At 44.6% G+C, this 14,322-nt stretch overlaps 1 protein-coding gene across 1 annotated transcript in view; it reads right to left on the bottom strand.

Moving 5' to 3' along the window:
- Window positions 1-21: 21 nt before the first annotated feature.
- The window catches only part of atat1 (alpha tubulin acetyltransferase 1), a 54,462-nt gene continuing 40,161 nt past the window's right edge, over window positions 22-14,322 (bottom strand). Inside the window, exons 9-12 of the mRNA XM_060904677.1 lie at window positions 5,278-5,470; window positions 916-1,010; window positions 686-767; window positions 22-547 (exon numbers count right to left, since the gene is read on the bottom strand). Coding sequence (XP_060760660.1) covers window positions 325-547; window positions 686-767; window positions 916-1,010; window positions 5,278-5,470 — 593 coding nt within the window. The 3' untranslated portion in view covers window positions 22-324. The remainder of the gene's footprint in view (window positions 548-685; window positions 768-915; window positions 1,011-5,277; window positions 5,471-14,322) is intronic.

Raw genomic sequence — 14,322 nt, 5'->3', positions numbered from 1 at the left:
ATAAGTAAGGTGTCGTGGTAATAAAGTTGCTTTTAGTTTATTTTGAAATAGAATTCCCTGATGTTACATAACACTGTTTTTAAATAGTTACAAAATTTAATGCATGGCTACAAACGTGTAAACCTCGAGCTGCTCAATACGAGCTGCTCAATCTTGTGGACTTACTTTATGGCTTAATTTTGTTTAAAAGGTCACGTCCTAGCGTTCTACAGGAAGCTCTTCATCTCAAGCTTTTCTTATCCCTGTTTTGTTTTACTTTACTCCCACCCTCATGTCCTTGAGTTCCCTTCTGATCTCCATCCAGCCTTCCTGTTCATGCTCACGTCACCATGGACGCGTGCTGCGAAATTCATGCTTCTGTCTAACCCACTGGGCCGTGCATTGCTTTTCGCCGACCGTCCAGGACGTTCCGACTTCTTTATCAAACTCCGTTGCTCGTTCCTCATGCCTTGGCTTCCTCGCCGTCCAGGTATCCAGCGTGTGATTCGTGTCGTTTAAAGCTGTCTGGGCGGAGGCCCGCTGTCTGAGGATGGTCTGGAGATGTGCGCTAGAGAGAGAGAGAGATCCATGGAATGCAGATGAAGTAGCTGAGACAGGTTATGAGGGAAAAGACATGAACAAAGGGATCTGTGAGATCTCACTACTTCTCTAATCAGTCACTGAAGTCTAAAACTCTCACGCCAACCTTTCTGCCGTGTTTGTGTGTCCCAGTGTGTCAGCCTGGTCCCCTGCGTCACACACTCTCTCACTGAGCACTGCCTTCAACCCTGTGGAAGCACACACACACACACACACACACACAACTCTGAATATGTAAACACTTAGGAAATGGAGTGCTTTGTTGACCAGACTAACTCTTCCCACACACACACGCAGCATGGTGCCAGTTCACTGGTATTTCAAAAGTCGCATTACCTGGCAGCTTCATCTGTTCTGCTATTAAGAGCCCGAGACCTCTGCTGTTCACATGGCGGCTGTAGAGGTTGTTTCTGGCAACCAAACCCTGAGTACTACAGGTGATGGGAAAGTGGATACACACGAAGGAGAAGGGAGGAGGGGATGGAGGAATGGGGGCATGCCGTAAAAAAAAATGACAGGACAAAATGAGGGGGAAAAAAAAGGAACATAATTAGAAAACGCAAACTTATATACACACTCCGTGAACAAAATAATAAGGAATGCAATGACTGTGTAATGTTCAACTTAACTTAACCCCGCCTAAAGTACTTTTCACTTCTTCCAGTCGTTTTTTTTTTTTTTTTGTCATCACGGGCTCGATAACTCAGTTCGCGGATACAATTAATAAAAATAATTAAAAAAACCTGACATTTTTGTTGAACTGTTTATTTCAGGTCAAAGTGAAGTAGCCACAGTATCAGGACAGATTTACTCGACACAAACCTCAGTTTCAGGGGGATTTTACACTTCTGTTATGACTAACAGGTTTGCTTCTTGATGAAGCAAATAGAGGGACATTTCAAAAACCTATCTATTCCAAGTTACAAGTAACTTCCTTTTCTCGTTCGTTGCCATATTATGAAAAAAAAAAACCCAGTGTTCGCTCTTTCACATCCCTAAAAGACCAATTTCAGCAAATTCCACATCCTCAAATGAAGCAAATCCTACAGCCAAACAACGAATCGCTAAAAGGATAAAACGTAGCCATGTTCAAGCTCGTAAAAGTTTCAAGGTCAATGGAAGCCGAGCTGAGATCTATTTAGAGAACTGGAGAGATGTGGCAAAAATGTAGAGATGTAGCATTGTGTAAGATGGAAATCGATTGCATTGGAGAAGAAAAGATTCGGTTGTGTGCAACAGGGACAGGGCGAGGTTGGAGGAGGGAATCATGCACAAAATGAGAATGTCACGAGTAAAGCAGGGATGAAAAAGAGAGAGAGAGAGAGAGAAGGGAACAGAAGCTGTTTAGCAAGTAAGTAGAAAATGATTCGCTGGAAGAACCAAGAAGTTCTGTAAGCAATGAAACACTAATGAGAAGAAATTCCATCTGCTCTTGAGTGAAATCAGTCATGGGCTGCGTTCCAACACTGATTTTACTGCAACACTTGCTGTCTTGAGGGCGATGCTAATACTTTAACAGCTCCGTGGAAGGTTGTTAAGTGACCTTTAAATGAACGATGAGTCAACAAGACTGTAAATTTCAGGAGCAGGGACTTTGCACTCTCAAGTCATTTCCGTTTCATTTCCAATTGCTACGTTCCAGTTTAGTTTTATGTAAATAACTACTCCGTCTATATTTATACCACAGCACTGCTCAAGACGTGAGAAAAATAGGAGAGGTTTCAGCTGATTGTTTCCCTGAAACAAATACTAAAAGGGTAGTTTCACTCAAACTGGCAAACACTAACTCTCCATATGCAAAAAAAAAAAAAGAGTTTTAAAGGGGTTTAAAATTGGTTCACGTATGGGTGATACGGTGGTGTAGTGGTTAGCACGGTCACCTCACAGCAAGAAGGTTCCGGGTTTGAACCTCACGGCCCACAGGGGCCTTCCTGTGTGGAGTCTGCATGGGTTTCCTCCCACAGTTCAAAGACATGCAGATCAGGTAAAATACCCAGCCACTGGGGTTGTATAAGCCAGTGCATGCTTAGTGCTAGTACCAAGCCCAAACAGATTGGGGAGGGTTGCGTCAGGAAGAGCATCTGGTGTAAAAATCTCTGCCAAATCAAATATGCGGAACAGATCTGCTGGAGCGACCCCTAACGGGAGCAGCCGAAAGTTGAAGATGACTGCTCGAGTCTCAAATCTGACTGGTGATTTATTTTTTATAACAGCAGTTCTAAGGGTAGGTTCAAGTACAAGGCAAGTTACATCCATCCATTATCCGTAACCATTTATCCTGTGCAGGGTCGCAGGCAAGCTGGAGCCTATCCCAGCTGACTACGGGCGAAAGGCGGGGTACACCCTGGACAAGTCGCCAGGTCATCACAGGGCTGACACATAGACACAGACAACCATTCACACTCACATTCACACCTACGGTCAATTTAGAGTCACCAGTTAACCTAACCTGCATGTCTTTGGACTGTGGGGGAAACCTACGCAGACATGGGGAGAACATGCAAACCCCATCAGCCACTGGGCTTGAACCCAGAACCTTCTTGCTGTGAGGCAACAGTGCTAACCACTACACCACCACGCTGCCTGGCAAGTTACATGTTTATATTAAAGCTATATGGACTTTCGATTTCATAAAATCTGTGAAATTTAGTTCCCTCTAAAATGTGGTCATTGTGATGCGTTTATTCCTGCAATATCGAAAAAACCCGGGTCATTCTGTGGCTGGGAAGTTATTTAATTTGAGGGGATTCCTGAGCAAATAATGTGCATGAAATTGCTCGCTTCGTGCAGTCAAGCAGACAGAGGAAGTCCGTGTGCACGGGTTTACTTTCTTCTTCTTTCTTTTGGGTTTTACAGCAGCTGGCATCCACAGTGTTGCATTACTGCCATCTACAGGTTTACCTTTGAGCGTGCACTGACAGTTCCATCATTCTGTCGCTAAACGAACAGCTGATCACACCGAGGTGCTTGCTGACCGCCGATATTTATTAGTTTGGTCCTGCGTTTCCTTTCCTTCATATATAACATAACAGCTTTTCTTCTCGCTTTCCATTACTGTAGTTGGTCTTTCACGTTTCATTCGCGTCCTCCATTTTTCTCTCCTGTTTCAAATTTATATTCCAAAATGCCTAGCGCGAACGGGGAAAGCCCACTTTGTGATGCATGACGCAAGTATCTTGAATTGGGTCATGGTGAAGTAGGAAAAAATAGCGGAGAATTTAGGGCCATGTGGCCCTAAATTCATTAATTGTTCCATTTTTAATAAACTAACAAAATTGGAAGTCTGTGGTTCGAATTCAGTCGCCTTCGGGCCACTAAACAAAAATAACTGGGTGTCAGGGAAAATTCTTTTTATGACCAACACTTGAAAAATCTGAAAGGCAGTCTACCTTTAATACACTTGTTATTGTTTTAATTATAATCTCAGTAATCTAAGGCTAATAATAAACAAAATAAGGAGATGTTTATTTTTTATTATTTCTGGAAGGAGTCTCCAGTGTCAGCATTTGATAACGGTCATTATGTTTTCCGCCACAGTAAAGTCTTCAGAATTTTGCTCTTTCCCTTTTCTTGGTAAAAAGGCAAGCTGTATTTTTGCCTTATTCATTTCAAGCAAGTAAAAAGAGAGGCTGGTGATGGACAGACTGTTTATCGCTATTATGATGCAACTGAGAACAGGAAATCACTTGTTTTATTGACTTATTGAACGTAGAACGTCATTCGTTAATAAATTAAAAATCGTTGCCATGTTGCTGTGGTATAAGAGAAATTAAACACTTCAGGATGTGCTGTGGGGGAAACCGGAGCACCCGGAGGAAACCCACAGTCCAAAGACGTGCAGGTTAGGTTAACTGGTGACTCTAAATTGAGCGTAGGTGTGAATGTGAGTGTGAATGGTTGTCTGTGTCTATGTATCAGCCCTGTGATGACCTGGCGACTTGTCCAGGGTGTACCCCGCCTTTCACCCGTAGTCAGCTGGGATAGGCTCCAGCTTGCCTGCGACCCTGTAGAACAGGATAAAGCGGCTACAGATAATGAGATGAGATGAGGATATGCTGTTAATCGGAAATAATCAATACCAGGGTGGTAACAGTAATTAGTAATCCATTTCATCATAATCGCAACACCCGGTCACTGATTATTTTCCTGAAACATCACATCCTGAAGTGTTTTACGTATTCATTATGTATGCATATCTCATAGTAGTAGTAAGTATAAATGAATGGACGTGTGTTTTAATCTTGATCATCGTCCTGAATTGGACTGATGTAACTTCAATGCTTTATTCGTCGAGCTAAGCGGCAAGGCAGCTAGTCAGTATGCTAGCTAGGTATTCAGTTAACAAAATGATCGTGAATATAGTTCAAAAGAAAATAACCTCTTGCTGCAAATGGGGAGTTCAAACAAATACTGCATATCCGGTCTCTATTTCATACTCGTGTGCTGTACGTAAGTGGCCATCTTGGTGATACAGTGGTTTTGTAATGAAGGGAAACTTTTTAACAACCGATTCTGATTACTAAATGTCCTTACTGTCCACCACACAGGCTCAAACTGTCCCATAGATTTGTTTTCACTCAGCTAAATGCCTGTATGTAAACTCATAACTAGTGTTCAGGTACTCTACATGTCACCAAATACAGTAATCAATCCGAAGACTGCTATGACTGGTCAAAGGTGAACAGGAGCAGCGCGTACCTGGTGCGTTTTGTCCTGTAGTTGTCGGCCAGGTGTGGAGGAATGTGAAGTTGAGGACGAGGAGTGTGGCTGGGGGACGAGCCCACGCTCAGGGAGCGAGAGAACGGGGAGGATGCCGCCAGAGGAGGAGATTGAGGAACGGCCGTGGAGCGGATGAACGGCCATGGGAGGGCCTTCTGCTCCTCTCTCACAGCTTTGGGAAAGGAGAGAGAAAAAGATCAAATCATTTCAGGCACCACATTAATATCTCTATAGATGACATTCTTCTCACAGCCGTAGGACACGTAGGAGGGAGAACAAGTCCGTACAGGGCCCGTTCTGTAATTGCAGGTACATTTCAAGCGTTGGCGTCAACTCCGTTATCGTTAAACTGGGCAATCCATCGACAGAACCGACGACAACAGAGTTGACATTTCCTCCCATTTTGTGTCTTAACTCCTCATGCGAACCTCAAACTAGCAAGCACATGGCATGTATCAAAACAGAATTTTATGGATTTCAATCATATTATCATTTTGTTTTTTAAATGACTCAGAGATTCACTCCGATATCACAATAACAGATTTGACGAATAATTAATCTCCTGTTGGTGCAAAATCCTCAACATTTTGTTCAAATTAATGAGAGAAGAAACGCAACACGCCTCATTGCCTTTCTGAAGTTTCCCACCAGAGGAAGTGATAATCAGTACAGGTGTCATGCGTATTATAAAAAGGCTTTGTGGATTTTATATGGTTTTATTAAAAAAAAAAGAGTTAACAAGAACATTGGGACGGATAAAATATATACAGTGGTGCTTGAAAGTTTGTGAACCCTTTAGAATTTTCTATATTTCTGTATAAATATGACCTAAAACATCAGATTTTCACACAAGTCCTAAAAGTAGATAAAGAGAACCCAGTTAAACAAATGAGACAAAAGTATTATACAACCCCGATTCCAAAAAAGTTGGGACAAAGTACAAATTGTAAATAAAAACGGAACGCAATAATTTACAAATCTCAAAAACTGATATTGTATTCACAATAGAACATAGACAACATATCAAATGTCGAAAGTGAGACATTTTGAAATTTCATGCCAAATATTGGCTCATTTGAAATTTCATGACAGCAACACATCTCAAAAAAGTTGGGACAGGGGCAATAAGAGGCTGGAAAAGTTAAAGGTACAAAAAAGGAACAGCTGGAGGACCAAATTGCAACTCATTAGGTCAATTGGCAATAGGTCATTAACATGACTAGGTATAAAAAGAGCATCTTGGAGTGGCAGCGGCTCTCAGAAGTAAAGATGGGAAGAGGATCACCAATCCCCCTAATTCTGCACCGACAAATAGCGGAGCAATATCAGAAAGGAGTTCGACAGTGTAAAATTGCAAAGAGTTTGAACTTATCATCATCTACAGTGCATAATATCATCAAAAGATTCAGAGAATCTGGAAGAATCTCTGTGCGTAAGGGTCAAGGCCAGAAAACCATACTGGTTGCCCGTGATCTTCGGGCCCTTAGACGGCACTGCATCACATACAGGCATGCTTCTGTATTGGAAATCACAAAATGGGCTCAGGAATATTTCCAGAGAACATTATCTGTGAACACAATTCACCGTGCCATCTGCCGTTGCCAGCTAAAACTCTATAGTTCAAAGAAGCCGTATCTAAACATGATCCAGAAGCCCATCCAGACGACGTCTCTTACAGGGAAGACCTTGCATTTTCCAACATGACAATGCCAAACCACATACTGCATCAATTACAGCATCATGGCTGCGTAGAAGGAGGGTCCGGGTACTGAACTGGCCAGCCTGCAGTCCAGATCTTTCACCCATAGAAAACATTTGGCGCATCATAAAACGGAAGATACGACAAAAAAGACCTAAGACAGTTGAGCAACTAGAATCCTACATTAGACAAGAATGGGTTAACATTCCTATCCCTAAACTTGAGCAACTTGTCTCCTCAGTCCCCAGACGTTTACAGACTGTTGTAAAGAGAAAAGGGGATGTCTCACAGTGGTAAACATGGCCTTGTCCCAACTTTGAGATGTGGTGTTGTCATGAAATTTAAAAATCACCTAATTTTTCTCTTCAAATGACGCATTTTCTCAGTTTAAACATTTGATATGTCATCTATGTTCTATTCTGAATAAAATATGGAATTTTGAAACTTCATCATTGCATTCCGTTTTTATTTACAATTTGTACTTTGTCCCAACTTTTTTGGAATTGGGGTTGTACTTGGTCATTTATTTATTGAGGAAAATGATCCAATATTACATATCTGTGAGAGGCAAAAGTATGTGAACCTTTGCTTTCAGTATCTGGTGTGACCCCCTTGTGCAGCAATAACTGCAACTAAACGTTTGCGGTAACTGTTGATCAGTCCTGCACACCGGCTTGGAGGAATTTTAGCCCATTCCTCCGTACAGAACAGCTTCAACTCTGGGATGTTGGTGGGTTTCCTCACATGAACTGTTCGCTTCAGGTCCTTCCACAACATTTCGATTGGATTAAGGTCAGGACTTTGACTTGGCCATTCCAAAACATTAACTTTATTCTTCTTTAACCATTCTTTGGTAGAACAACTTGTGTGCTTAGGGTCGTTGTCTTGCTACATGACCCACCTTCTCTTGAGATTCAGTTCATGGACAGATGACCTGACATTTTCCTTTTCTGTGAAGAAACTCAGTCGTCCAGGTACATAGTAATCTGTGGTTGGTTGAAGAGAGCAACTGGACTTGCTTGACGATTCTTGAAAACGTTTCGCCTCTCATCCTAAAGGCATCCTCAGTTCTGTCTGACTACTAGGGAGTATCCAGTATTTATTCTCTCATGGATCATCATAGAATCCGAATCAGAATGCTGATGGCTGCATTGTGGGCGGCTGATAAAATGTCATAGACACTCACCTCTGTTCAATGATGGTCGTTCCAGGTTGACAAAAATGAATGATCCACTCTGGCTAAGATATCTGCCAGTTTTCTGGAAGTCCTCTCATACTCCTCTCATACTGAGGATGCCTTTCGGAGGAGAGGTGAAACATTTTCAAGAATCGTCAAGCAAGTCCAGTTGCTCTCTTCAACCAACCACAGATTACTATGTACCTAGACGACTGAGTTTCTTCACAGATATGTTTCTACGCACTTTGGGATGAGATCCCTTCGACTGGTGCGGGAGTATGAGAGGACTTTCAGAAAACTGGCAGACATCTTAGCCAGAGTGGATCGTTCATTTTTGTCAACCTGGAACGACCATCATTGAACAGAGGTGGGTGTCTATGACATCTTATCAGCCACCCACAATGCAGCCATCAGCATTCTGATTCAGATTCTATGATGATCCATGAGAGAATAAATACTGGATACTCCCTAGTAGTCAGACAGAACTGAGGATGCCTTTCGGAGGAGAGGCGAAACGTTTTCAAGAATCATTAAGCAAGTCCAGTTGCTCTCTTCAACCAACCACAGATTGACATTTTCCTTTAGAATTCGCTGGTATAATTCAGAATTAATTGTTCCATCAATGATGGCAAGCCATCCTAGCCCAGATGCAGCAAAACAGGCCCAAACCATGATACTACCACCACCATGTTTCACAGATAGGATAAAGGTTCTTATGCTGGAATGCACTGTTTTCCTTTTGTCCAAACATCTCATCTCATTATCTCTAGCCGCTTTATCCTGTTCTACAGGGTCGCAGGCAAGCTGGAGCCTGTCCCAGGGCGAAAGGCGGGGTACACCCTGGACAAGTCGCCAGGTCATCACAGGGCTGACACATAGACACAGACAACCATTCACACTCACATTCACACCTACAGTCAGTTAACCTAACCTGCATATCTTTGGACTGTGGGGGAAACCGGAGCACCCGGAGGAAACCCACGTGGACACGGGGAGAACATGAAAACTCCGCACAGAAAGGCCCTCGCCGGCCACGGGGCTCGAACCCGGACCTTCTTGCTGTGAGGCAACAGCACTAACCACTCCACCACCGTGCCGCCCCTTTCTCCAAACATAACGCTTCTCATTTAAACCAAGAAGTTCTATGTTGGTCTCATCCGTCCACAAAACATTTTTCCAATAGCCTTCTGGCTTGTCCATGTGATCTTTAGCAAACTGCAGATGAGCAGCAATGTTCTTTTTGGAGAGCGGTGGCTTTCTCCTTGCAACCCTGCCATGCACACCATTGTTGTTCAGTGTTCTCCTGATGGTGGACTCATGAACATTAACATTAGCCAATGTGAGAGAGGCCTTCAGTTGCTTAGAAGTTACCCTGGGGTCCTTTGTGACCTCGCCAACTATTACACGCCTTGCTCTTGGAGTGATCTTTGTTGGTCGACCACTCCTGGGGAGGGTAACAATGGTCTTGAATTTCCTCCATTTGTACACAATCTGTCTGACTGTGGATTGGGGGAGTCCAAACTCTTTAGAGATGGTTTTGTAACCTTTTCCAGCCTGATGAGCATCAACAATGCTTTTTCTGAGGTCCTCGGAAATCTCCTTTGTTCGTGCCATGATACATTTCCACAAACATGTGTTGTGAAGATCAGACTTTGATAGATCCCTGTTCTTTAAATAAAACAGGGTGCCCACTCACACCTGATTGTCATCCCATTGATTGAAAACACCTGACTCTAATTTCACCTCAAAATTAACTGCTAATCCTAGAGGTTCACATACTTTTGCCACTCAGATATATAATATTGGATCATTTTCTTTAATAAATAAATGACCAAGTATAACATTTTTGTCTCATTTGTTTAACTGGGTTCTCTTTATCTACTTTTAGGACTTGTGTGAAAATCTGATGATGTTTTAGGTCATATTTATGCAGAAATATAGAAAATTCTAAAGGGTTCACAAACTTTCAAGCACCACTGTATATATATATTTTTTTCTTTTTTTATGACTGAAATTTCACATAATACAGAAAATCGACTTTTTATGCAATTGATTTTATCACAGTTAATAGAATCAGCTCCAAAAAAACCAGATTGTTAGACTGAATCACTTCCTGTTTATTCAAGTTGAATGGATGAATCAGGAGTTGAAGGCAGCCAGTAATGTGGGGGGAGGGGTGGGAATGGTTTAGTGAATGTTTTATGGATAAATTGGGTCTAAAATGTACATCAAACATTGCTGTTGGTGAAAGTTTGTCATAATTTGCATTACTGTTCAAAAGTGATTCAGTAAAGATTTCTTTTGTGGAAAATAACAAAAAGGTTTATCTCAGAGGCGTGAAGTGTTCTCTGAAATCTGGAATGACCCACAGGTTGTACATGTATTTGGGTAAAAGGTTTTTTGTTTTTTTATAAAAATACTATCCATATTTAGAATAGATAAATAACATCTTGTCCAATCTGAAATTCGTCACATGACTTGTATTAAAGTATTTTTTCTTTTAATTGAAGTTTACTGAAGGTGGTGTAGTGGTTCGCACCGTTGCCTCACAGCAAGAAGGTCCGGGTTCGAGCCCCGTGGCCGGCGAGGGCCTTTCTGTGTGGAGTTTGCATGTTCTCCCCGAGTCCGCGTGGGTTTCCTCCGGGTGCTCCGGTTTCCCCCACAGTCCAAAGACATGCAGGTTAGGTTAACTGGTGACTCTAAATTGACCGTAGGTGTGAATGTGAGTGTGAATGGTTGTCTGTGTCTATGTGTCAGCCCTGCGATGATCTGGCGACTTGTCCAGGGTGTACCCCGCCTTTCGCCTGTAGTCAGCTGGGATAGGCTCCAGCTCGCCTGCGACCCCTTAGACACATGTGTAGACCAAAAATGGCTTAAAATATAATGAAATGAAATGTTTCAACATTTTTAAAAAAAACACTATAAACAGTAAGCAGTAAGCCATAATAAATGAAACAAAGTCAATATTTGGTGTTAGACGACCCTTTGCTTGGAAAAAAAAAATAGTAGTGTCAGGTCCAATGAGTGCAGGTTTATTATGAAATGAGCTGTAGGTTTTACTGAGCATCTTCCAGAACCAGCCACAGTTCTTCACACTCGCGTCTTCATTTTGCACCAAAACCCAGCAGCCTTCATTATGTTTTCATTTTTAATTTGAAAAGTGCTCTCTTAGATAATGCGCTGCTCAGATACAAACTTTTTTTTTCTCGTCTCGTCTTCTTCCGCTTATCCGGGGCCGGGTCGCGGAGGCAGCAGTCTGAGCATGGAAGCCCAAACTTCCCTTTCCCCAGACACCTCGGCCAGCTCCTTGGGAAGAACACTGAGGTGTTCCCAGGCCAGCCGAGAGACATAGTCCCTCCAGCGTGTTCTGGGTCTTCCCCGGGGCCTCCTCCCGGGGGGACATGCCTGGAACACCTCCCCAAGGAGACGTCCAGGAGGCATCCGAAAGAGATGCCCGAGCCACCTCAGCTGATTCCTCTCGATGTGGAGGAGCAGCGGCTCTACTCCGAGCTCCTCCCGAGTGACTGTGCTTCTCACCCCAACTCTAAGGGAGCCCCCAGCCACCCTGCGAAGGAAACTCATTTCGGCCGCTTGTATCCGCGATCTTGTTCTTTCGGTCATTACCCAAAGCTCATGACCATAGGTGAGAGTCGGAACGTAGATTGACCGGTAAATCGAGAGCTTCGCCTTTTGGCTCAGCTCCTTCTTCACCATGACGGACCGGTAAAGTGACCGCATCACTGCGGAGGCCGCACCGATCCGCCTGTCGATCTCATGCTCTATTCTTCCCTCACTCGTGAACAAGATCCCGAGATACTTAAACTCCTCCACTTGAGGCAGGACTTCTCCACCAACCTGGAGAGGGCAAGCCACCCTTTTCCGGTCAAGAACCATGGCCCTGGACTTGGAGCTGCTGATTCTCATCCCAGCTGCTTCACACTCGACTGCAAACTGCCCCAGTGCATGCTGAAGGTCCTGGTTTGAAGAAGCCAACAGGACAACAGGACATCTACAAAAAGCAGAGATGAAATCCTGTGGTTCCCAAACAGGATTCCTTCCGGCCCCTGGCTGCACCTAGAAATTTTGTCCATAAAGATTATGAACAGAACCGGCGACAAAGGGCAGCCCTGCCGGAGTCCAACATGCACTGGGAACAGGTCTGACTTACTGCCGGCAATGCGAACCAGACTCCTGCTCCGTTCGTACAGGGACCGGACAGCCCTTAGCAAAGGGCCCCAAACCCCATACTCCCAAAGCACCTCCCACAGAATACCACAAGAGACACGGTCGAATGCCTTCTCTGGATCCACAAAGCACATGTTGACTGGTTGGGCAAACTCCCATGAACCCTCGAGCACCCTATGAAGGGTATAGAGCTGGTCCAGTGTAGAGCCCTGCACTCCCGCGGGAGTCCTGTGGGACCCGACGCAAAGCAGTGCAGCGCGGGACAAATTTTGAAAGCTCATTGTGGGCGCGGGCGGGAGGGGGAGTGCACGATGCGGGAGCGGGCGGGAGAGGTGATAAGCTGCAGTCCCGCTAACTAAAAACGTGTTTAAAATAAAATTTATAAATTATTATGTCTATCATATATAATTTGTGCTGGATATTTTATTTGGCATTAATAAAAACATTTTAAGATGCCTAAATTTGCGGATGTGGTCTAATCTCGCGTACGTTTCCGATTCCTTTCTGCTCTTCCGTGTTTGAGATCTCTGATCATGGCAGAAGAGCAGAGCTCCTCTAGTGAAGCTCACAGTGCTTCAGAAGTAAGTGCTGCTTTAAAAAGAGGTACATTGCTTGAAACGCACCCCTGAATGTGAGCTGTAGATATTTATGCTCAAATCCACTCAAAGTAGGGGGCAGGGCACCATCACACTGTGTCTTTAAATTATATTAATTTCTTATAGGCCTACTTGTATTTCCTAGAATGTAAATGTGAGGAGTGACATAAGCTATGTGCAATGTACAATATTCTTAATATCCACTGTAGATTTTGGTAGGTGTGTTGGGTATCTCTGTAAAGCCTCAGCTGCGCATGTCGCCTGGCAACGCGCACCCTCGCTACGTGCGCTAGGTGAAGGATCGGTCAGTGGAGAGCTCAGGTAAGCTCAGCATGTTTAATTCCCCAAGCCAATGACAAGAACTTTCGTGAGAAGTAACGCAAACGTCTGCATCATGCGGGATTTGCGGGCGGGAGCGGGACAAAATATGGCAGGCGTGGGCGGGAGCGGGACTGAAAATCAATTCTTTGCGGGAGCGGGCGGGAGCGGGACTGAAAATTCTGTCCCGCGCAGACCTCTAGTCCAGTGTTCCACGACCAGGACGAAAACCGCATTGTTCCTCCTGGATCTGAGGTTCGACTATTGGCCGAATTCTCCTCTCCAGTACCCTGGAGTAAACCTTCCCTGGGAGGCTGAGAAGTGTGAAAGTGTGATTCCCCTATAATTGGAGCACATTCTCCGGTCCCCTTTCATAAAAAGGGGGACCACCACCCCAGTCTGCCACTCCAGAGGCACTGTCCCCAACCGCCACGCGATGTTGCAGAGGCGTGTCAGCCAAGACAGCCCCACAACATCCAGAGACTTGAGATACTCGGGGTGGATCTCATCCACCCCCAGTGCCTTGCCACCGAGGAGCTTGCTAACCACCTCAGTGACTTCGGCTTGGGTAATGGACGAGTCCACCTCTGAGTCATCAGCCTCCACTTCCTCAATGGAAGACATGATGGTGGGATTGAGGAGATCCTCGAAGTATTCCTTCCACCGCCCGGCAATGTTCCCAGTCGAGGTCAACAGCTCCCCACCCACACTGTAAACAGTGTTGGCAGAGTACTGCTTCCCCCTCCTGAGGCGCCAGACGGTTTGCCAGAATTTCTTCGAGGCCAACTGATAGTCCTCCTCCATGGCCTCACCAAACTCCTCCCAGTTCCAAGTTTTTGCCTCCGCAACTGCCCGAGCTGCGGCACACCTGGCCTGCCGATACCCGTCAGCTGCCTCAGGAGTCCCGGAGGCCAACATGGCCCAATAGGACTCCTTCTTCAGCTTGACAGCATCCCTTACTTCCGGTGTCCACCACCGGGTTCGGGGATTGCCGCCATGACAGGCACCGGAGACCTTGCGGCCACAGCTCCGAACAGCCATGTCGACAA

The sequence above is a fragment of the Neoarius graeffei genome, chromosome 22 (assembly GCF_027579695.1).
Source record: "Neoarius graeffei isolate fNeoGra1 chromosome 22, fNeoGra1.pri, whole genome shotgun sequence".
Lineage (NCBI taxonomy): Eukaryota > Metazoa > Chordata > Actinopteri > Siluriformes > Ariidae > Neoarius > Neoarius graeffei.
This window is presented reverse-complemented; position numbering and strand designations above follow the sequence as displayed.